General features: G+C 37.3%; 1 protein-coding gene, 1 long non-coding RNA gene and 1 pseudogene across 5 annotated transcripts in view; 1 reads left to right on the top strand and 2 right to left on the bottom strand.

Annotated features, from left to right (window-relative positions):
• LOC105477158 (cyclic nucleotide gated channel subunit beta 3) overlaps positions 1 to 25,780 on the bottom strand; it is a 158,976-nt gene that overhangs the window by 57,142 nt on the left and 76,054 nt on the right. The window contains exons 7-10 of the mRNA XM_011733534.3: positions 19,133 to 19,183; positions 12,906 to 12,992; positions 11,111 to 11,175; positions 10,259 to 10,381 (exon numbers count right to left, since the gene is read on the bottom strand). Of these exons, the coding sequence (XP_011731836.2) occupies positions 10,259 to 10,381; positions 11,111 to 11,175; positions 12,906 to 12,992; positions 19,133 to 19,183 (326 nt within the window). The remainder of the gene's footprint in view (positions 1 to 10,258; positions 10,382 to 11,110; positions 11,176 to 12,905; positions 12,993 to 19,132; positions 19,184 to 25,780) is intronic.
• LOC105477156 (uncharacterized) overlaps positions 1 to 25,780 on the top strand; it is a 104,958-nt gene that overhangs the window by 5,764 nt on the left and 73,414 nt on the right. The window lies entirely within an intron of this gene.
• On the bottom strand, positions 22,799 to 25,745 carry LOC105477157 (golgin subfamily A member 2-like; annotated as a pseudogene). Its single transcript, XR_003016996.2, has 2 exons — positions 23,353 to 25,745; positions 22,799 to 23,270 (listed from the first exon to the last, which is right to left on the bottom strand). The product of XR_003016996.2 is annotated as a golgin subfamily A member 2-like (transcript).

The raw sequence follows: 25,780 nt of genomic DNA, 5'->3' as shown, positions 1-25,780 counted from the left end.
TGCCAGGTTTCCTATAACTCAGAAGCCCTATATCATCTTATAGTTGCCACATTATATTTGTCAGGCAAGTCACTAAGGCCAAACCAGGTTCAAGGGAAGAGACATTTGAATCCACCTCTCAATGAGAGAAGCAGCAAAAAATTTGAGGCTGTTTTTAAACTACCACGCTATTGATTTGTGGGAATATTTTACAGATCAAATGTATTTATGCAGATGGGAGAACCTTCTATAGTTTAGATCCAATTGTTTTTATGAATGGAAAACAGAACAGATGAATATCTCTTCTATTTTTCACCCACATATTATTATATTATTGAATATGTAAACCATGGCAGAGACAGAGGAGAACTGAAATCCATCTTAATAGGGAAATTACTGTTGATTGTAATGGGCAACTGAACTAGAAATTTGGTATTGAAGAAAATCAAGTATGCTCAGAAATGTACTTGATAAAAATTCCATACTTGAACAATTGCAAATGAAGAGGCTGGGGTCATTACAGACCAGATAGGAAGAGGACGATAAAAGAATATGATAAAGGTTAGTAAAGAATGTATAACGTTCACTTAGCTAGCCAGAGAGTCCTTAACCTATTATGGTTTGATTTTATGATGGCATAAAAGCAATATCCATTCAGTAGAAACCATACTTTGAATACTCATACAACTATTCTGTTTTTCACTTTTAGTATGGTATTCAATAAATTATGAGATATTCAATAATTTATTAGAAACCAGGCTTTGTAGTAGATGATTTTGCCAAACTGTAGACTAACTTAAGTGTTCTGAGCACATTTAAGTTAGGCTAGGCTAAGCTATGATGTTTGGTAGGTTAGGTGTATTAATTGCATTTTTGGCTTACAATATTTTCCCACTAGGCTTATTGTGATGTAACCCCATCAGAAGTTGAAGACATTTGTATATATATTTCAGAATTCTTGTGCAGCCAGAACTATTTGGTAATTCTACATAGCTCTGACAATGTGGTCTGTATCAGGCATTTCCAGTGAATCCGTTTAAAAAGTCATTTATATAGAGAACGTCTCCAGGTTTTGTTATAGAGGGACATTTAGATTTCGTATGTTCCAACTAGCTATTTCAACATCTTGTGCAGACACAGAAAAGGAGTACTTTTTACAGAATCCTGCCCTAGCCAAGCTTTTATTTCTTATCTAGGTATGCCACATATAACATTAGCACTTTGGGTAACTGGCATTCATCTTGGAACAAGGGTGGTCTTTTCTTGTAAAAATACTTTGAGATTTTAAGATCTTCAAATAGTAAGAAGTTGAAGTTTACAAAGGAAGAAACAAACTGCAGTTGAAGTTAATATTCAAACAAAAACAGATCTAGAAAGAAATCACTCATTTTGAAATTCAATACCTTTTGAAGGACATAGGACTCTTTTTTTTTTTTTAACCTAGTTCCTTATTACAGGAACAGAAAAAATAATTAACACTTTGGTAGTGCTTGAAAATCGCTATGCCAAGAGAATAAAAATGTTACCACTGTATAATTTTTTTCTAAAAGGCTTCCTTGGACTTACTAATATTATAGTGAACTTGATGTCAAAGAGAACCACCTGGAAGAAGTATGGAATTAATTTTATGGATTGCATTTTAACTTTTCAAATTTCAATTTATAATTTCCTATTACCTGATTTATTTTGGTCACAGGTTTTGAACCTGTGGGTCTCTTTAAATTAAGGAAATTTATTAAACCTGACATTACCCAAGAGTGAAGAGAAATAAGATTCTCTCCCAACATGGTCAATTCCATGATAAGTGTTGGGATTACTGTCCCCTCCAAAGTCACTCAAAAGTTTGTCCTACTTTAAGAGGAACAAACATAAGAATTACTTTCTCCCATTTTCTTTTTTATGATGTTAAAAAATAACAATCAAGTGTGAAATTTTGGCATGGATTTTCCAAATATCAAGGGTTTGGCTTGAACTAATTTTTTTGGTATATTAAATAGTCTGCTGTGTTAACTGGAAGTTTTCTGCCCTGATGCTTTGAGATTTATTTTAGGATTCTTTTCTCAGTCACATCTTACACCTAGATATGCATAACCAAAGGTAAGATTTGTAATTTAATTAGATGGCCTCTTATTGATTTCCTAAGATTAGCTTAATTAGTCAAGTGTGTCAATCTCTAATATGTACATCCCAGTCAGATAGATCTTTTCAAAGATATTCTATCTGGCTGGATTCATACATGAACTACCTAACTATTAACTATATAATGCATCAACTATATAACACTGATATATATATATATACACACATACTTAGGCATATTTCAAGTTAAAGCAGTAAGGCAGAATTTGACATAAAGCCATAAAAAATATTTAGTATGAAAATAGAAAGTCTTCCTATGTGAAACAAACATGACATGCAATTTCCCCCAATATTTTATTATGAAACACTTTAAACAAACAGAAAAATTAAAAGAATTTTACAGTGAACACTCATTTTACAGTCAACACTCATATGCCCACTACCTAGATTCTACCATTAACATTTTACTATACCTGCTTCATCACACATTTCTCCACTTATTTATCAATAAAATCTTCTTATTTTTTGGATGTATTTCAAAATAATTTCTAGACAGCCAGAAACTTTCTCCTAAAAACAGTACTTCAGAATATATATGTTAACTTGAGTTCAGTATTTGTTTAGAGTTATGTTTTATTTTGAATATACAGTTAAAGCACTAATGAGGCCGGGCATGGCCGCTCACGCCTTAATCTCAGCACTTTTGTAGGCTGAGGTGGGTGGGTCACCTGAGCTTGGGAGTTCGAGACCAGTCTGGCCAACATGGTGAAACCCCGTATCTACTAAAAATACAAAAATTAGCCGGATATGGTGGTGGGTGCCTGTAATCCCAGCTACTCAGGAAGGTTGAGGCAGGAGAATCACTTGAACCCGGAAGGCGGAGGTTGCAGTGAGCCAAGATTGTGCCACTGCACTCCAGCCTGGGCGACAGAGTGAGACCCTGTCTCAAAAAAAAAAAAAAAAAAAAAAAAAAAGGGAAAGAAAGAAAGAAAAGAAAAGAAAAAAGAAAAAAAAAGGCACTCATGTTAAGTAGGACCATTTGGTGAATTTAAAGAAAGTATAGTATTATCTATAGGCATTATGCCATACAGTAGATTTCTAGGACTTACTCATTTTGCATAATGGAAGTTTTGTACCCTTGACTTACACTTCCCCATTATCCCTTTCCTCCAGGCCCTGGTAACCCCCATCCTACTCTCTACTGCTATGAAGTTGAGTATTTTAGATTCCACATATAAGAGAGTTCATATGAGGTCATATAGTATTTCTCTTTCTGTGTCTTGTTTATTTTGCTAGGCATAATGTCCTCCAGCTCTATCTATATTGTCACAAATGGCAGTATTTCTTTCTTTTTAAGGGCTGAATAATATTCTATTATATATGTGCATATTTACCACATTATCTTTATCCTTTCATTAGTTGAGAGAAATTTAGGTTCCTTCCATGTTTTGGCTATTGCAAATAATGTTGCAATGCTGCAATAAACATGAGAGTGCAGGTATCTCTTTGAGATACAGATTTCAATACCTTTGGGTATATTCACAGAAGTGGCATTTCTGGGTCATATGGTAGTTATTTTGTTTTTATGTTTGTGGGTATCCAATTTTCCCAGTACAATTTATTGAAGAGACTATCTTTCCTCATTGCATATCCTTAGCACCCTTGGACAGACAGTTGACCATCTATGTATACATTTATTTCTGGGCCCTCTATTCTGTTTCATTGGACCATATGTGTGTTTTTATGCCAGTTTCATACTGTTTTTATTATGGTAGCTCTGTGATATATTTTGAAATCAGAAAGTGGCATGCCTTTAGCTTTGTCCTTTTTGCTCAAAATTACTTTAGCTATTCGGAGTCTTTTGTGGTTCCATATGAATTTTTACATTTTTTTTCTGTTCCTGTGAAAAATCATTGAGATTTTGATAGGGATTGCACTGAATCTGTAGATCATTGTGAGTAGTTGGGACATTTTAACAATATTAATTATTCTAGCCCTTGAATACAGATGTCTTTGATTTATTAGTTTCTACTTTAATTTTTTTCATCAACATTTTGCAGTTTTCAGTATACAAGTCTCACACCCCTTTGGTTAAGTTTTTTCCAAATATTTTATTCTTTTTGATGCTTAATTTCCTTTTCAGATAGTTTATTGTTAGTATGTAGAAATGCTACTGATTTTTGTATCATTTAATAAATTTTGACAAATGCATATACCTGTGTAACCAAAACACATATTAAGACATACAGCCTTGCCATCACTTTAGAAAGTTCTCTCAATTCTTTTCCATCAATCCTTACTCAAATGCGCCAGAAGCAATCACCTGTTCTAATTTTTTTCTACTATGGATAAGTCTGCCTGTTTTAGAATTTCACATAAATGAAATCATACAGTATATATGGTTCTGTATAAGATGTCTTTTACTCAATATGCTTTTGAGAGTTATTCATGTTGTGTATTGGTAATTTATACCTTTGTATTTGCTGCATAGTATTCATTGTATGTTTATACCACAGTTTGTTTATTTATCCACCTACAGATTAATACCTAGGCTGCCTCAAGTTTTTGGTCTTGATGAATAGAGCTTCTATGAAAATTCTCGAACAAGTTTCATTCTGTGAACATATATTTTCATTACTCTTGGGTAAAATACCTACGTTCAAATTTTTGAGTTGTAAGGTAGGTGTGTTTAGTTGTAAAATAAACTGTCAGATCTTTTTCCAATATGGTTTTGTCATTTCACATTCCCTCTAACAATATGTGAGAGTTCCAGTAACCCCATGTTACCCTGACACCTGGCATTGTCATTATCCCAGTCTTTGGTATTGTCAGTCTTTTAAATTTTAGCCATTGTGGTGAATCTGTAGTGGGACATACAACTTTTAAAAGTACCCCTTCTATACTTATCTTACTGTGTGGACCTTCCTAGCTACCTCAATCCATCTTAGTTCCTGGTTTCTGTAAACTTATTTCTGGAAGCACTGGCTATGAGGGAGAACGGTCTTGTTAGAATGTAAGTGCTAAAAAGGTAGGTATTTATGGGCCTAGTAGCACACAATAGGAATTCACTAGTATTTGTTGAATGACTGGAATGGATGAGTGAATGCATACCTAGACTTACTGAAATGAGAATGTAGGAAGACTGTATTTGAATCGCCTTCTGAACTCTCCCCTGTCATGCTGCTCACTGCCCTTCACTTCCTTCTGATCCCCCGATTCCTTGCTCTGGGTTTTTTTTGTTCTTGTTGTTATATCCCAAGGGTGACTCTCCAGGAATTGTAATATAAATATCCACCCCACCGCGCTCTCTCCCTCTTTCCTTCTCCCTCTCCCTCTTCCCCTCCCCTTTCTGCTCCCCTCCCCCTCCCTCTCCCTTTCCTTCTCTCTCTCTGCCATTGTCTGACCTCAGCTATGAGGTATCTAGGGCATCCTGAATAAATATTTTCATCTACCTAAGTCTTATAGTCTTCATCTGTAAAGTTAAGAAGGTAGATTACCTAAATTTTTCTAGCACTATAGTATAGTAATTCTGATTCCTTCCTTACCTCAGTTAAAGTCAATAATTCCCATGGCAGCCTTGTTTGCTTTTCTTTTTTTTCGTGGAAAAGATACATTAGGGATTAGGACCATGGGTTTGTTAAAAAAAATTTGTGCGCATTGGAAAATTTATGTCAGAAAATAAATAAAATTGGGATATATGTGGACAAAAGTACATTGGCAACATTTTTAAGTATCACATAACCGTAGGTACTCACTTGTGTTCTCCTTTTGAAATAACATTTGCATTCTTTGTCAAATTTTACAGTCTAAAGAAGGATGTCATTTGCTCAATATAAATAAAAATGCCTTCTATTGAAATGAATAGAAACTGCTGTTCTGATGAGAATTAATGGAATAATAATAAAGTTGACTTATTTTAAATGTTCACAGTGTTCCATTTTTGCCCCACAGTCTGCTGCGTAATTCTAACTAGGGCAAAATTTGCAAATCCAAAGGCCTAATAAGCAACCTTCAATTTATAGGTCACCAGGACCATCACAAGGGTTAAGTTAAAAAAATACTTTAGGTAATTATTGCAAAAACTTGGCTTACAAGATCAAAGGGTAATATGAAGCAATAGAAGGATAAGTTGATGTTAAAAAAAACTGTTAGGATTAGTATATGAATAACTGACATATGCAAATTATCTAAAAAGATAAGTAAAGAAGCTACTTTTAAAAGCATTTTCATTGCAAAGGTGGCAACCTGTGTCCCTGACGGTTGGTAATAGGATTACTGGAGCTTTGTTTTGAGTGAGAATGCTTCAGTCTAAATGAGCAGAGCAGACTTGATGGGTTAATATTTATAGTCAGAGAATGTGAGTTGTATGATAACAAGGCTGTGGAATTTATTGAAACTAGTTTTGGGCCTAGAAAATGATCACTTTTAGTAGTTTTTCTGTGAGTGATTAAGAAAAATGAGCAGTTTCTTATCCCTGGGTGCAAGATTCTATTTGTACCCATGAAATCAAGCTTGTTATTTGGGTTATCAAATCTTTTATATGTTTATTGTTTTTGGTTACTTGACCTGTCAATAGTTATGTTTGGTGTCTCACACTTTGATGATATATTGGCCAATTTCTCCTCCTCCTATCAATTTTTGCTTTATGATTTTCTTTGAATGATTGTAAGTATTTTATTGGGTGTATACACATTTAAAATTGGAATATCCTGATGGTAGTAAATAAAATTTATAGGAGGCCATTGGTTTGGACTAAACTCCTGCACTAGGCCAAACAGACCAAACCCAAATGGAATGACTCATGCTGAAGTTCTATGTCACCAAACTGAAACTAAGTTGTTTATCTGCCATTCTAAGAAATCAGGAGAGAGAGAAAGAGAGATAGCTAAATCCCCAAACAAGCCAGTTTTATCCAGCATGGTAAGGAAGTCCCCTCTACTTTAACCTTTACAAGGAAAGTAACTTTGAAATGACCAATCCATTTTTGTTCTTTGTTTATGCTTTCTTCAGCCCCTTTCTGCCTATGAAGCCAACTTCTTTTGCTCAGCTCATCAGAACATTCATTCTATTTTATAGAATTGAGGTGTTGCCGGATTCTAGAATTGCAAATAAAAGCCAATTAAAATAGTTAAAATAAATTTGTTGTAATTTTGTCTTTTGACAATCGTGAATCAAAATTTTATCATTAAATGGTGACCTTTTTCTCTAAAATGTCTTTTGTTTTAAAGCTTTTTCTGACTAATTTTAATTGACAATCTCTGTTAGCATGTGAGTTTAGTTCACATTAATTTACTGCACATATTTGTCAGAGGTATTTGAACCAGAGTGACTCCATCTTGAAAAGGGGCTGGGTAAAATAAGACTGTGACCTATTGGGCTGCCTTCCCAGGAGGTTAAGCATTCTAAGTCACAGGATGAAATAGGAGGTTGGCACACGATACAGGTAACAGAGACCTTGCTGATAAATTAGGTTTCAATAAAGAAGCTGGCCCAAATCCACCACAACCAAGATGGCGATGAAAGTGAACTCTTGTCACCCTCATTGCTCATTATATGCTAATTATAATTCATTAGCATGCTAAAAGACACTCCCACCAGTACCATGACAGTTTACAAATGCCATGGCAATGTCCAGAAGTTTCCCTGTATAGTCTGAAAAGGGGAAGAACCCTCAATTCTGGGAATTGCCCAGCCCTTTCCCTGAAAACTCATGAATAATCCACTTCTTGTTTAGCATATAATCAAGAAATAATTATAGGTATTCTTAGTCAAGCGGTCCATGCCACTCCTCTGCCTATGCAGTATTTATTTTTTTATTTCTTTACTTTCTTAATAAATTTGCTTTCACTTTATTCCATGGACTTGCCCCCAATTCTTTCTTGCACAAGGTCCAAGAACCCTCTCTTGGGGTCTGGATCAGGACCCATTTCTGGTAACATACTGATCTATTTTAAATTGTCCTTATTATCTTATGTTGTGTCTTCTATTGTCCTGCCTTTCCTATACTTCTCCCCAAAACTGCCACTCCTTATCTTTGTGTCTTTTTTTGGATTGGTTTGCTTTTTAAATTTCCATATTCATTTTTTCCGCTTACCAATTTAGAAGTTATTCTCTCCATTTCTGTTCTTTAGTGGTTACTCGCACTCATTTCCTACCGTACTCCAGGTTTGGTACATACGTTTGTGTTTTAGCCTTTGGAGATACTTCTTACTTTCTAGGGAACTCAGCAATCATTGAAAACTGTTGTAATTGTATTCATCTAGAAACTTATAATAAATAATTATAATAAGTAACAACAAAATTACAACAGGTAATTTATCTTGTATTTTAGAGAGAGTATTTTGGCTATCTGGTTTATAATGTAGCTGGAATTAGAAATCTAAAACACTAGCACACTTGAAGTTTCTTATGGGCTGAAGCTGAGATTTCTTTCTTCTTGTTACAATGCAGATTTGGCCGTTCCTTTCTTTTTTCCTTACTCTCCCTCTCTCTATCTGCCTTTATATACCTAATATATTTTCTACTATTATATACTTAACACTGAGCTTGACACTGGGAACAAGATATAGTCCCTAGAAACTCCACAGAGAGGCATCTAGGTATAAAAAGCGAAACAGCTTCACTTTCTTGAAGGCATTCTTATGCAATCCTGTATTATTTTGCTAATTTGAAAAAAACAGTTATCAGTCACAGTCATCTAATGATGTTGGATTACATACTCACTTTGAGGCAATTTTAATATAGTTGGTATTTTAGTCAATTTTTATACAAATTAGTTGTTTATATCAAAGTAAATCATTCACATTCTAAAGGGAATTATTTATTTAGTAAATTTTCTGGAAATAGAGTATCTGTATATGTGTGTTTCCCAATCAGTGGTCCTTCTGACTTTAAATTCTTTAAAATTGGTTCTGGTTGTTATAATCCCTTATGCACATCCAACTCACTCTAGGTAGTGTGTAATTTTGTAAGTTATTTTCCCTCTCTTTGCTCTATCCTATAATTGCTCTCCATCCCAAGGCTGCAGTGAGTTGCCCTTCAAAGTAATGCTGCGATCTGCTTTTTTTCCAATTTGGATATTGCCTTATTATATGTTCAATGTCATTTCACTGGAGCAGAAAGTTAGTGAAGTCAACTTTATGCCAGGTCTTTGTATCTTACCAAAAGGAAATTTCACTATTAAATAACCCAGTTGCCATTCCCAAGTCCTGATTCTACTGCTCTAAATTTTTCAGATGATCTTTTTTATTTCTGGGACACTTGCATACCTAATTATCAAGTTTAATTTATGATCCTTGTTAGTCTCTAAGTGTTTAATTGAGTTAGTGGTTATAGCTGACTCATAAACCCATAAAACCCTTCACTGGTAAACTAGCCACTGCACCTGCCCTCTAAATAATTAACATTGTTCATTACTAACAATCAGCATTGGAGTTATTAAAAGTTATCTTACTGCTCAGTTGTCTAATGTAGAGGCTTTCAAACTTTTTTGATCATGATCCAGAGTAAAAAATGCATTTCACAGGTTAACTCAGGATACACACACACACACACACACACACACACACTCCCTTACTATCAGACAGATTCTGATATGTTCTATTCTATTCTCCTCTATTCTCTTTCACTTAAAAACGAACTGACTTACTAAAGAGGTTTTTCAGCTTAAAAATTTTTTTATTTGGACAAATTCATGGGGTACTGGTCCAATTTTGTTACACGTATATAATGCATAGTGATCAAGTCAGGGTGTTTAGGGTGTTTGTTAGCCGAGTACAATACAGGTTTTGAAACTATAGTCACCCTACTCTGTTGCAAACATTGAATACATTCTTACTATATGTTTGTATCCTTTAATCCACTTTTTATGTGCTCCTCTCTCCACCACCCACCCTTCCCAGTCTCTGTTATCTTTCCACTCTCTGTCTCTATGTGATCAAAATTTTTAGCTCCCACATATATGTGAGAACATGTGATATTTATCGTTTTGGATCTGGCTTATTTCACTAAGATAGTGACCTTCAGTCCCATCCATTTTGGTGCAAATGACTTGGTTTTATCCTTTTTTATGGTCAAATAGTATTTACCAGTCATTGAATGGGTTATGACAGCTTCAAAAACACTGGCTCTCATAAATTCATGCAATGAAACAGAATGTTAAAAATAATCAATAAAGGTTTTTTTCAACATTAGAACTTACTTGTTTCCTTCCCCATCATACACCCATCTAGTAGTGCCAATTCCTTCATAGTTTGAAGCCCAGTAATAAACACAGGCATTAATGTGCAGAATAAACAGCAAGTATCCGGTTGTTCGAATAACTCTGTCAGAGAGAATAGATAGAAAGTAAGAATCCATGTTTTTTCTGGAATACAGGCTATTTTAACACTTTCTTTTCCTTAAAGTCTCCAGTGAACCCCTTGCTTTGGATTTGTGAACTGTTAACTCTCATTAGTACAGTATAAAGTGATGGTACCATTGCATGTTTTCCGATGGCAATGTCTTGACTGGGATTGACAGAGTGTAGGGAAAAACACAAATAACAACAACAACAACAAACCGAAAGACATGCCTCAAGGGTCACCTCTTCAGTTTAAGTCCCATAAAATACACTATGCTGATTTAACTAGATGTCTCTGAAAAGCTCATGAGACTTTATGCTATGATGAATGGCAACTAGAGGTTTTGGTGCAAGTCAAATCTAGAACAACAAACGAATGAAATTCAGATTAGGAATGAATTATCACGAGAAAGGTTTAAAGTCAACTTGCAAAAGATTATGTTTTTCTGTACTTGTTTTGACAGAAGCAGATAATAAGTCTTATTTTCTTAGTCCAGTACTCTTCTAAAATCTGATATGATTTTCATACTTTTATTTCACTTAAAATACCCACATCTGTTCTAGAACATAGTCCTATATTTTATGTAGCCAGAGCTGAAATTATACCCTTTTTTTTTTTGAAGAGGGAGGTCATATCCCTGCCAAATTCTGTCTAAAATGCTGCACCATTGCTTTTTCCCCTTCCCCCAAGTATACTGAGTTATACTTTACCTGTAAATATATGCTTTGTCCATTATAGACTCCAGGTGATGATTAAATTCAAAAAATGAAGTATACTGTATAGAAAAGCAAAAGAAATCCAAAAGCATGTTAGTCCTAAATATATATATTTAAATAAAACTATATGAAATAGATTTTATTCATTACTGAAAATAATTTTATTCATATGTCTTTAAAAAAAAAAAAAAAAAACAAGACCCTGTTCAGTGGTATTTTCCTCTGGGCAGTACATTTTATAGCATGATATCACACTTCCAGAGCTTCTTGCTTTATGTTATAGCTACCCTCTAGTTATAGTCTTACTTTTAATGTTTGTTGAAAATGAAACTTAAAAAACATTTTTTTCCTTTTCCTTTTGTAAGCATGTAGTAGAACTCTATATTTCCCAACAATTAAAATCACACTCTCCAAAAACATACATAAAAGAGGAAAAGTGTAATGTGTTACAGTTATAAATAGATGTTAAGTCTTATTGCTCAACACTAGCATTATTTTTCAGTGAATTGCATTAAATGTGTATTTGTTTAAAGAAAATTTAAACTTCAGTAAGTATTAGCATTGGCTGTTCTTGACAGTATTCAAAGATACAATGAGTTTATGTGCATCTAATACAAGCAGAGTTACTATTTCCCTCAAGGCTTTTTCCTGCTTACTTCTACTTTTATCTCAACCTTTTCTACCTGCATGCACTCCTTCCCCCTACTTCCTCTTTTATTTCTATAGGCAGTAAAGTATGGAATCCAGAGCCAAATGCCAGTCCTATCTCTGCCACTTACTACTGTGTAACCATGGAAAAGTCTCTTGCTATTTCTCTGCCTTGGTTTTCTCATCTGTAAAATGAGGTCAATAAGAAAAGATGCCCCCCAAAAGGGTGGTGTGCATATGTAAGTTAATATATTTAATATGCTTCAAATCATAGACTCTTACAGATAGGAGGGACCACAGAGATTACTTAGTTCAAAATTTTGCCCAACGTGGATATGACTGCAATAGAACATTTAGAATTAAAAATAGTGTAGGTAATAGTAATGACTATTTAATTAGAAATATACACAAAGGATTTGTTTTTCCAGAGTTCATAAGTAGGAAAAAACGTCTTCGAACACTCAGATTATGATACTTTATATGTGTGGTAATTTGTTTATTGTGCTCTTAAAACAATTTTGCACAAAGGCATGATTTCAAATTTAGCTTAAGTGTTCACTAAAAAGAAAATGTATATTCATTTGTTTTCTCTTTTATAATTTGGAGACAGATAGATAATAAATATTTATCCTAGAGAATTGTGCATTAAGATGACACCCTTATAAATAAGTGAAATGAGTGGACTACGGGGCTTTGAAAAGAAGATTAATGTTAACTGTCAGGATCTCCTATATTTAAATATCTAATGGATAGAGAGGGCTTTTGGACATTTTAGGGTTACAGAGATGGGGAATGAAGAGTTGGCACTTTATAAGCTTTTATCATAATGCCAGATAAACTCCTAAATCTATAGAAACCTGATTATTTCTGAAAATTGGTTATCTCCAAGCAGGTACCTTCTGAAATTTCCATGTGAGATATAAAATAAAAACCAGGAGCAACTTTCACCAGTAGACATTTTGTTCTTCTTTCATTAAAAAAAACATAGCATTGATGAGGGCAGAAAGATGGAGAAGAGTTTGGGAAAAATCAAGAATATTGGTAATTTCAAGATACTTTAAATTGTTTTGAGATTTCCATTATAAGGAAATGGAAATATTTCCATTATAAGGGAAAAGACAATTAAATATAGTTATCTTACCTTTAACATCCTGTTTGCTCTAAATATTGGATTAAACCCGAAGAAGAGGTAGCAAACATCAAATGGTATTATTGATGCGACATCCAACTGTTGAAAGAACACATTCAAAAATATGTAGTGTTTACATGCCTTTCTGGGAATGGATGGATTTACATTGATGTCTGTAAAAGTTGACCAGTCACAGTGCATTATTTGTTGTTTAATCCAAAACTGCTTTCAATTAACTATGCATGGGGCTTTTTAAGGCATATTAGCACCATGAAAACTATTCTGTAGCCTCCTTCCACTATATTTCATTTCCACCACCATGCATCTGATCTCTCCTTAGGCACTGCATTTACTGGGATTTTTATTGAGCTGTCACATATACAATGGGCATAGTTGCTAATGTTAAAATACGTTTGAATAGTGTTTCTAACATGGGGCTCTTGGACTAAAAATCAAGTCCATTCTTGATTTTATTTGAAAGCATTGAACTTTCATTGCAGCATTATATTTTTATGCTTCAGCCAATTCTCCAGTGTTCAGAGTTGATTATATTGTGGTTCATTTAGGCTCTTCAATGCTTTCTACTCTTGTCTACTTTGAACCATTTTGCTACCAATAAACTGCTTTAAAAGTATCTATCAGAGCCTGTGCAGGCTGAGAGAGGAGAGAAAAGAAATCAATAATGATTGCAATTAATCAGCAGCTCTGATGGGAGGAGGTGTTGAAAGTACTATTATAGCTAAGAAATTTTTAAAAATTGTCATGTATTAAAATTATTTTGATCTTCTGTTAAACTGGTCATTATGAAATGACAATGTCATACTTCATACTTTCTTGATGGCAACAACAATACGAAATTCTTTTATGTAAAATAATTATTCATTTTTAGTAAATTTTACATGGTCTTAATAGGGTATATTTAAAAACTTTAAGACATCTTAAGACAATTAAGAGCAGTTAAGAACATATTGTAAGGCCACACGTATAAAATAGAGAGTTGAGGAAGTCCTAGCCAGAGGATAATCAAGAAAGAGAAAGAAATAAAGGGCATTCACATCAAAAAAGAGGAAATCAAACTATCACTGTTCACTGATGATATGATCGTACACCTAGAAAACCCTAAAGACATCTCCAAAAGACTCCTAGATCTCATAAACAAGTTCAATAAAGTCTCAGATTATGAAATCAATGTACACAAACCAGTAACACTGCAATACACATACAAAAATGACCAAGCTGAGAAGCAAATCAGGAACTCAATCCCTTTACAACTGTAAAACAACAACAACAACAATAACAAATCCCTAGGAATATACTTAACCAAGGAGGTGAAAGATCCCTACGAAGAGAACTACAAAACACTGCTGAGAGAAATCATAGATGACACAAAAAAACAGAAACACATCTGATGCTTATGGATTGGGAGAATCAATATTGTAAAAATGTCCATACTGCCAAAAGCAATCTACAGATTCAATGCAATTCCCACCAAAATACCAACATTATTTTTCACAGAATCAGAGAAAACAATTCTAAAATTCACATGAAACTAAAAAAGAGCCCTTACAGCCTAGGCAACCCTAAGCAAAACGAACAAATCTGAAGGCATTACACTACCAGACTTCAAGTCTATAGTTAGCAAAACAGCATAGTACTGGTATAAAAGTAGGTACATAGACCAACGGAATGGAATACAGAACCCAGAAATAAAGCCAAATACTGATAGCCAACTGGTATTGAACAAAGCACACAAAAACATAAGTTGGGGAAAGGACATCTTGTTTTTTAAGTGGTGCTAGCAAAACTGGCAAGCCACATGTAGAAGAGTGAAACTAGATCCCTATCTCTCACTTTATACAGAAATCAACTCAAGATAAATCAAAGACTTAAATATAAGATCTGAAACCATAAAAATTGTAGAAGATAACCTTGGAAAAATTCTTCTGGACATTGGCCTAGGCAAAGAATTTATGACTAAAGCCCCAAAAGCAAATGCAACGAAAATAAATAAATGGGACCTGATTAAAAATGTTTCTTCACGTAAAAAGAAATAATCATCAGAATAAACAGACAACTCATAGAATGGGAGGAAATATTTGCAAACTATGCATCAGACAAAGGACTAGTATCCAGAATCTACAAGGAACTCAAATCAGCAAGAAAAAACAAATAATCTCATCAAAAAGTAGACAAATGCCATGAATAGACATTTTTCAAAAGAAGTTATACAAATAGCCAAAAAACATGAAAAAAATGCCACCCCCAATTGCATCATATCATCAAACCTCATTGATTTTATTGTACAGGTACTGATCTTTGTAACAAGTTAAGAAGTGTACAGAACAGTACTTAAAATAATGTATTTAAAATAAAAAAGCAGGCACACTGTAGACCTGTCTAGTGCTACTATAAAACCTATAGTTTTTGGCTCGAATGATGATTTTTTTACTTGCTTTCTATTCAGTTGCTCAACTCCCCTCTCAACTCCTCTATGATGACAGTCATTAGTCATTAGCCATTTTAATATTAACACATTGGCACAGATTTGTGTAGCTCTACCATTCGATCCAGCAATCCCAGTACTGGGTATCTACACAAAGGAAAAGGAGTCAGTACATGAAAAAGACACATGCATATATAGGTTTATTTCAGCCCAATTCATAATTGCAGAAAATATGGAACTAACTGATCTTTGTAACAAGATGTCTACAGAACAGTAATTAAAATAATGTATTAAAAATAAAAAAGCAGACACACTGTTGACCTGTCTAGTGACCTGTCTAGTCAATAAGGATATGCAAATTAAAACCACAATGAGATACCACCTTATTCCTGAAAGAATGGCCATTATTAAAAAGTCAAAAAACAATAGATGTTGGCATGGATGTGGTAAAAGGGGAGCGCATATACACTGCTGCTGGGAATGTAAATTAGTAAAACTTCTGTGGAAAACACTATGGACATTCCTTAAACAACTAAAAGTAGATCTACTATTCGATCCAGCAATCCCACTACTGGGAATCTACCCAAAGGAAAAGGAGTCAGTACATGAATAAGACACATGCACGTGTAGGTTTATTTCAGCCCAATTCATAATTTCAGAAATATGAAACTAACCTAAGTGGCCATTGAACAATGAGTGGATAAAGAAAATGTGGTATATGTACACCACGGAATAATATTTAGACATCGAAAGGAATCAATGTCTTTTGCAGCAACTTGGATGGAGCTGGAGGCCATTATTCTAAGTGAAGTAATTCAGGAATGGAAAACCCAACACTAAATGTTCTCACTTATAAGTGGGAGCTAAGCTCTCAGAATGCAAAGGCATACAGAGTGATATAATGGACTTTGAAGACCAGAAGTGGGGATGGGCTTGGAGTGGGACAAAAAAAACTGCATATTAGATACAACGTACACTACTCTGGTGATGGGTGCACTGAAATCTCATAATTTACCACTATATAATTAATCCATGTAACCAAAAACCACTTGTACCCCAAAAGCATAGAGTTGAGATAATTAATTGCCTAACAATTTCAAAGCCTGCTGCTACTGAACAAGAATAGAACTTCTGGTTTGATTTAACCAGATTAGCTATTAAAAACAAATTACTTACTAAAAGTATTAGTTTAGAAATTACATCATATCCTCAAACCTCATTGATTTTACTGTATAAGTATCGATCTTTGTAACAAGTTAGGTGTACAGAACAGTAATTAAAATAATGTATTTAAAATAAAAAAGCAGGCACACGATTGACCTATCTATTGCTACTCTAAAACCTATAGTTTTTGGCTCAAATCATAACGATCTTTTTGCTTGCTTTCTATTCAATTGCTCAACTCCCCTCTCAAATTCTCTCTGCAGACAGTCATTAATCATTAGCCATTTTAATATTAACACATTGGCACAGATTTGTGTAGCCAGAGATAATTTATTTCTCATTGAACTATAGAAAATTGATTGAAGTATTGACTAACACTAAACTCTGTGCAAGACAATTTGCAAAGCATGTTGGGGTTGAAATAGGAATAAGATATTGTTTCTATTCACAAGAAGTTAACAAGCTAATAGTGGAATGACCAACTTCAAAAATACAGTCATGTGTCACTTAACAACAGGGATATATTCTGAGAAATGCATTGTTAGGTGATTTCATCGTGTGAATATCATAGTATGTACTTACAGAAACCTAGATGTATTGTCTACTACACACATAGGTGGTATGGTATAGACATATAAGCCTAAGCTTCCAGGCTACAAGCCTAGGAGCATGTTACTGTACAGCATGCTCTGTATATTACAGTATATTATTGTATGTTATTGTACAGCATGTTACTGTACTGAGTACTGTAGGGAATTATAACACAATGGTAAATATCTTTGTATCTAAACACATCTAAACATTGAAAACGTACAGTTAAAAATGTGATATGAAAGATAAAAATGGTACACTTGTATAGGATACTTACCATGAATGGAGCTTGCAGGACTGGAACTTGCTCTGGCTGAGTCAATGAGTGAGTAGCGAGTGACTGAAGGCCTAGGACATTACCGTAGACTAGTGTATACTTTATGAACACTGTAGACTTAGGCTACACTAAATTTGTTTAACAGTTTGTTCTTTAATAATAAAGTAACCTTAGCTCACTATAGCTATTTTACTTCATAAGCTTTTGAATTTTTGAAAACTTTTTACTCTTTTGTAATAACACTTAACTTAAAACACTCATTGTACAGCTGTACAAAAGAATTTTCATTATATGTTTATTATATAAGCTTTTTTCTATTTTTAAATGTTTTTATTTTTACTTTTAAGCTTTTTTGTTAAAAACTAAGACCCGAGCACACAAATTAGCCTAGGCCTACACAGAGTCAGGATCACCAATATCACTGTCTTCCACATCCATATCTGGCCCCACTGGAAGGTCTTCAGGCTCCATAACATGGGTGGAGCTGTCATCTCCTATAATAACAATGCCTTCTTCTGGAATACCTCCTGAAAGACTTGCCTGAGTCTCTTTTACAATTAACTTTAAAACAATTCATAGGAGTACAATCTAAAATAACAATAAAGAGTATGGTATAGTAAATACATAAGCTAGTAACTTAGTTGTTTATTACCATTATCCCCAATATTATGTACCATACATATTTGTATGTACTATACTTTTGTGTGACTGGCAGCCCAGTAGTTTTGTTTACACCAGCATCGCCGCAAACAGGTGAATTGCACTGTAATGTTATGATGGCTATGATGTCACTAGGCAATAGGAATTTTTCAGCTCCCTTATAATCTTATGGGACCTTCACCATATACATGGTCTGTCATTGACCAAAATGTCATTATGCTAACACAAATTAAATACATAAATTAATTTAGCCCTTATTCAAACTCCGGAAAGTAAGAGTTTGGAATAAGCTTTATGGGATTACAAAAGTATTCATCCTCTTCGCAGAATTCATCAAAGCAGCACAGAGATCTTTTATGAATATGCCTAAGTATGTGGCAATTTTTAATAAAGAAAATTAGTTGGAGATTTTTTAAAAAGCCAATTGAAAGGGATGTTAATCATTGTAGATTTCCAACAGGGATAGTTTGAGACCTAAACCCAGATTTGTATTTTTAAACAAACTGTGAGGCCACTAAAGAATTGTCTTTGAAGTGGGGGGCTAGAGTTCACTCCAATTGGGTAAACCGAAATAACCCCGACCTCTGCCTATTTCTCAGAGTTAGAGAACAAAGTACTTAGAAAACAATTATGGGCAATAAAACGTATGTTTTAGAAAAGAAGGTTCCATGTTATCTAAACAATTGCCTCTCTTCTATTAATAATTTTTATTTTGAATACATGAGAACAAGAAAGAAGCAGGAGTAGAAACAATTTTGCAAACCTTTACAACATCATGCTACATGAATTGGGGGCTAGAATTTTGCAGACAAGGCAAAGTATACAACCAACCCATATTCCTTTATTGATGTGTAAATTAGAATTCAAATGTGGGCACTAACTTATTTTGGTCTGCTTAATAAGGACTTATATGTGGAATTACCCATTTGCACATACAAGGAAATATATCAGGTAATTATTGAGAGGCAGAAACTTCAGGCTTATCTTTGTCTAATAAAACTTCATATGTATAAACTTTGTTTATAGAAATCCATAGATGGGATTTAAAGTCAAAATGGTAAGAGATTACTTGAGCAATTTTGAAATTGTTTTTGAGTCACCTACCTGAAATTTTGTAGAAGTCCTGTAGTTTTTCCTTAGCTCATTTGGATCCACCTGAAACATATTTGTATTTTCATTAATTTTCGCCAATTTCATCAATTTTTTTTCTCACTTTTAAATTTATATTTAGAACATTTCTCTTGGCTGGTTCCTTTCAATCTCAGCCAATCAATATGCTCCGTATTCTCAGGTTTTAAAACAAATAATGTTTGGTTTTAGTTTTCTTCTTCTTGCTCTATTGTTTGCCACAGTCAAGCTTCTCAAAAGAGTTGCCTACCTGCTTTACTCTATATCCTTCCCTCATATTTATCCTTAACTCATGGCAATTTGGTGGTAATTTGGCTTCTTCCCACTTCTCTCACTTCTTCAAGGCTAACAGTACAAAACCATCAATGACCTCCTAATGATGACACCCGGGGTATCCTTTATGGCACTTAGCATCCTGTTATGGCACTCATCATAATTTGAAATGACACATATATTGCTTGGCTCATTTATTTAAAATTAGTCTACTCCATTAAATGGTAATCTATCTGAGGACAGGTTTGATTTTGCTTAGCAACTATATTTAACTAGTGCCTAGAATATACTAAAAGCCCAGTGAATATTTATTAAATGAATGAAGAAAGAAATGGAGAGATGAATAAAAACCTTTGAAGCATTAAAAATTTTTTTGGACAATTTTTTTCCTTGAAACTTTTTCTTTTCAAAGAATCTGTAATGCCACTCTTAGTTTACTTTATTTCTTCACTTCCTACTTTTCAATGTTCTTCTTGGATTCTTGGGCTAGTCATTTAAAAGTCAACATTCCCCAGGATTTAGCTCTCTTCTCTTTTCTCTTCATACTTGCTTCCTGGGAAATCTCACCCACTTTTATAGTTTCAGAGATTACCGTGTGGGTTGATGCTACCAAATCTCTGCTTCCACCTAATATCACTTTCTTGAGCTGTTGGGTAAGCAACTGCCCATTGTCTTCTTCACTTAGCAGATCCACTGCACCAAAACTGAATTCATCATCATTCTACATTGCCCTTGAGCCAAACTGTGCTCCTCCTCCTGCTTCCGAGTATCCTATGAGCACCCTCAACTACACTGCTTAGTGGTCCTACCCTGCGTGGTCTCCCTCAGCCCTCATACAACCAATAGCCAAGTTCTGCTCATTCTTCTTCCGAAAATTTTCTCATGTCCATTCTCTTCTTTCTGGCACTATCTCTGACTTTAGTCTTGTTCCCCTGGAACAATTCTACAGTGGCAGCCAGATGATCTCTAAATCAGATCACTTAAAATCCTCGTTTATGTCAAATCCTGCAACTCCACATGATTTTAAGAAAAAAAAAAAAATGAAAGCACCTTTTCAGGGTATACAAAGCTCTACTTTCTGTTTCCCACTCACTTCCTGGAGCATCCCAGGAACAGAACCCACTCTGTTCAGCAGTTCCTCAAATGCATCATAGTAATGCCTTCGCCCATGCTGTCCCACAGCTCAGAACATGTTTTTCCTTTTTTCTTGTGGAGGAAAAAGGTGCAGGTAACACCAACTCATCCATCAAGATTTGGACTAAGGGTCTTCTCTGTCAGATGGTTTTCTCTGAGCCTTATAGCACCCTGGCCATGCCTTTTCATGACTCACAACATAAAATTCTACCATTTTTCTTTTGCCAGTCTGTCCTAGACACTCTGAGCTATGTAAGAGAGTAGGGTCCAATCTTTTTCCTCTATTTCCTCAGTTCCTAACACAGTGTCTAACACATAGTAGGTGTTCAATAAATGTGTGACAAGTGATAGATGACTAGAATGGCATTTGTTAATATTCAGACCTAAAAGAATTAATGTGAATATTGGACTTATATATTTCACTTATATGTAGTAAGGGATTTTCTAAGGGCTCTTAATTAGTTGACCGAAGCATTATAACTTGGACACATGGAAGTAGCATCTTCTAACAATTATCATTCAGGCTGTCTGGAAGTTTTAAACTGCTGTTTGAGCAATGTTAAAGATTGGTTAGTCAACTCCCAAGTTACTCCCCACACTACTGCCTTTTTTGGCTTTAATTTTTACTCATATACACATACTAAATTTTACATAAATATATTAGAAAATATATGACATGCTCATTTAATGATTTTTACTGTGAAACAAAATGGCCTACATAGGTAGACATAGATACAGGTTCAAATAAATAGCCTTATAAATCATGTACCATGGCCGGGCGCGGTGGCTCAAGCCTGTAATCCCAGCACTTTGGGAGGCCGAGGCAGGCGGATCACAAGGTCAGGAGATCGAGACCACAGTGAAACCCCGTCTCTACTAAAAATACAAAAAATTAGCCGGGCGCGGTGGCGGGCGCCTGTAGTCCCAGCTACTCAGGAGGCTGAGGCAGGAGAATGGCGGGAACCCGGGAGGCGGAGCTTGCAGTGAGCCGAGATCGCGCCACTGCACTCCAGCCTGGGCAACAGCGTGAGACTCCGTCTCAAAAAAAAAAAAAATAATAATAAATCATGTACCACAAAAGTAAAATCAGTCACTTCCTTCAAAGCTTATATGGGACAGCCAGATAGATATCAAGTGCCAGACAGTTAAGTTAAAATACTACTTCCACCCTGCACCCAGGAAGAATGTTCTTAGCACATTTGTCTGTTTACTTTCAAGGTTGTCAATGATTCTATGATTGAGTAAATGTAAATGCAACTAAAACTTGCTAGATTAAATTAAATGCCATGTAGTGATTTTAAATTCTATCTTCTTTAGAGCAGTAAATCAACTTGGCATCATTAGCCTTACGAGGATCAGCATGCTTACCGGTAACAATTAGGTACTTATTTTTAAAATGTCACCCCACTTAATTCTCTCTCCCTCTTTTAAGCCTCATCATTATGCCACAGACATTTCTTCAGGGGAGGCTTACTTTAGGAAGGATATGCTAATTGCACCTAAATCCTTTTCCAATGGATTCTTTTTGAAGAAGATCTACTCAAGTGTTAGTATATTTATGCAGTATTCACCTCTTCTTCCCCCACACCATGGCTAAATCCGTTTATTCCAAAATAAAAAGCAAAATAAACAGAAATTGCATCACCAGGGCACCATGACCCCATCCCTGCCTCCTTTCTCTGTCCCATGCTATCAATAAAGAAGTTTCCGAGCCCCAAATAATTACTAGAACCTCCTCTCCATGTGCCAGCTTCAACCTCCTCTATGTATAGTGCAGGGGGTGGCCCTACCCCTGGAATTACAAAATGTTGTGCAGATACAATATGTCCACTGGGGAAGGGGAGTCACCCCCAGCAGCCTGTTCTCTCGCGTGTTCTACATTTAGCCCCATTGTCCTGCCTCAGCTGCCTCTCTAAATAAGAAGATGGGAGCCCCTGTGAGGGAAAAGTTGCTTTAGTGAGAGTAAGGCCATCAGGGAGGCCACCAGGCCTCCTCCAAATAAATCAACTCTATGAGCCTCTGGCTCTTAAATAACCACAATAATCATCCAGAAATTAAGGACTCAGCCCGGGCCAAGGTGGCAAAGGGTCTGCACTTGTTTGTCTCCCCACATCACACAGGGGTCTTACCTTGCTACTCTAAAGATAATGGGGTGACTGGGAAGGGGTGGTAAGGACCTGATGGGGACCAGCTTCTGGCCCCACTTCTCCAAGCTTTGCTGACAGTGGCCGGCTTTTAGATGACGGTGATCTTCACCTCATTTCTCGTCAGCACGATAGAAAAATGGAATGCAGGGGTTGCTGCCCAAGCCTGGGTGCTCCTGGGGGTTCTGCATCTCAGGAAGCAGCTGCATAACCTGCTGTGCAGTGGGATTGTCATGGTGAGAACCCTCCCCGGCCTCTCCTTGTGCAGGTTCCACCCTGTGGACGAGGCGCATCTTGCAAAGATCACCCTGCTTGTTGGTAGTCCCAAGCTCCTGGGGGAGCTGTGGTGCCTGGAGCGGGCTCATCAGCAGGGTTCTGGGCAGCTGCCAGGAATTTGCCATGCCACTTGTTGTGGTTGCCCACAAGCCGCAACACCAGCTCCTGCAGCTCCAGCAGCTTCACTTTCATCTTCTTCTTGTCCTGGGCCAGCCTGCTCATGTATTCCTTCTGTCGCCACATCTTCAACACTGCCCTCTGGCTCTGGTACAGTGTGATGTACTTTCCTGCCGGAGGATAGGGTTCAGACACTGGGACCCCTCCGACCACAGTGCAGCTCCCCCTGCCGTGTCCTGGCCTCCCGCTCACTGATGACGTCTGTCTCTCCAGACAGCTGGATACAGTGACGTTCCAGCTTTTCCATCTGCTCCTTCAGGTCCACCTTCTCCTGCATGAGCTCCATAAAGTGGCTCTGAGGCTTTTCCATGGCCCCCTGGAGGGCCTGGTGGGCCTTCCCACACACAGAATTGTCTCCAGTCCCTGGGGCTAGGGCTGCTGCCTCTGGCTCCTTCTGGACCGAGGCCACCAGGTGAGCCAGACACTTACAGCTCACCCTTTGCTCCTTCAGCTGCCCACGTGGCTGTGCCTGCTCCTCTTCGGCACTGGCTACAGCTGAGTGTAAAAGTGCCACCATGGCCTGCTGACTCTCCAGGTCCTCCAGGATGCTCAGCATGAGTGGAGGCATCTCCTCCTTACTGTCCAGTCCATCTCCTTCCCCATGGAGAGCCATGAAGGTCAGCTGGGCCTGTAGCTGCTGCTTCTGCTGGCTGGTGGCTTCCAGGTGCTCCTGGGTCTCCTGCAACTCTTGGCAGGCCATCTCAGCCACCACTTTGCCCTGAGCTTCCTCCTGCTGCAGCTGTTCTATGAGCTGGGTCTGCAGCAGTAACTGCTTGTGGAGCTCCTTCTCAGAGGGCACCTGCTGAAAGGTGGCCGCCTGCTGCTGATAGGCCTCCATGTACTGCTGCAGGTGACCCAGGTACTGATCTCACTACTGCTGCAGACTCTGAGCCTCTTGGCTTTTCAGTTCTACCATCTCCTTCAGCTCACCCAACTTCTTGCCTAGCTCCTTCTTGATGTACTGCTCTGACTGCAGTTTGCTGGTGATCTCCATGTTCTCATTTTTCAGCTTCATGAAGCCGCTCTGCAGCTTGGCCATCTGCTCCTTGAGCTCACCATTCTGGGAGACTGCATGATTGATGGTGGCGAGGTCATTCTGCATGGTCTCCAAGGTTTGGGCCTGCGCGCCTCTGCCTGCTCCTCCCAGAGCTCAGCCTTCTGCTCCAGCTCCAGCAGTCTCTCCTCCTGCTCTTGGTTCGGGGAACTCAAACCCTCATTGTCTGGCACCTGGGCTTGGAGCTGTCCTGCCAGACCCTCCAGCTCCTCCTGCAGGTGCTCGGCCTCCACTTGTAGCTGCTGCTCCACCTCAGAGGGCCCTGCTGGGGGCTCCAGGAGCAGGGGTTCAGCCATCTGGTTCCTCAGTTCGGCCAAGCTCATCTCCAGCTCCTGTACCTGACTCATGCTGTGCCCCTTCTCCTCCCTCAACCTGTGCACCTGCTCTGACATCAGCTGCATCCTCTGCTACCACATGGTGCTCCCTCCTTTCAGATTTTCAGTATATTGATCTTTCTCTATCTGTAGCTGTTTCAGCAACTCTGTAACCTGCCCCAGGTGTGCTTCCAGTGTGCCTGATCCTCCATGGCCTGCTGTAACTGCTAGTTAGCATTAGGGGGTTCACACTGGCTTGAGGACTGTTGAAGCAGGAGCTTGGCCCTCTCCAGCTTCTTTTGCAGCTCCTCTAAGTTGAGCTGGATCCCTGACTTCTCCGATACTAGGACTCAAGTTTCTCTTCTAGTTCTGAGTTCTGCTGCTTCAGATCCTCATATAACTCCAGCCGGAGGGCATCTCTCTTTTTGGTTAACTCTTTGTTGTACTTGCCCATCATCTTCTGCTGTGTAGAGACAGCAGAGAGAGCCTGCTCCAACTCTCCCACATGCTGCCAGGAATACTGCAGGCGGCTGGCCAGATCCTTTGACTCTCCTTCAAACTACCTGGTAGCACGCTGAGTGTAATACAGGGCTGTCCATAACTCTGCTTTCTTGGACATGAGTATCCCTGTGGTCTGAATTTGAACCTGTAACTACTCCCTTTGGGCTCCCTGCTTTCAATTCCTTGCTTTCTTTTCTTCTTCCAGTTGATCCAGAATTTCCTGGTTCTGTTATTTCTCCAGATCCTTCAGGTTAGCAGATGATGCAAGGCTCTCCCCATTGACAAAGGATGTAGACTCAGAGGCAAGACCATTGAGCTGTTGGGAGAGTTGCCCTGGGCTCCCGGTCAATGAGAAAGTCTTGGTTTCATCCATGAGGTTGGGACCAATGTTAGCATCATGATTCTGAGGTGCCGCCATGTTAGTGTGACTGGCACCAGGGGAAGAGACACCACCAGCTAACATGGTGTCATGAGCAGACAGTTGTAGGGGAGAAGCGTGGTCTTTGGATGTATCATCAGGTGAATGGCAACCAACAGAAGTGGTTGTCTCAGGGTTGCTGCCATTTTTAATTTTCTCCTTTTTTTGCTCTTGTACCTACACCAGGGTATTTTCTGTGCTGATATTCTCTCAATGTTTTCTTGGCCACAGCCAATTTGCTCTGTAGGGTTTCTTCCGACATCACAGGGCAGGGTGGGAGGCGGGGTTGGGGCCACATCAGCACGATCCTGGCAACCACTGCTAAACACATCG

Source organism: Macaca nemestrina, chromosome 8 (assembly GCF_043159975.1).
Source record: "Macaca nemestrina isolate mMacNem1 chromosome 8, mMacNem.hap1, whole genome shotgun sequence".
NCBI classification, from domain to species: Eukaryota; Metazoa; Chordata; class Mammalia; order Primates; family Cercopithecidae; genus Macaca; species Macaca nemestrina.
This window is presented reverse-complemented; position numbering and strand designations above follow the sequence as displayed.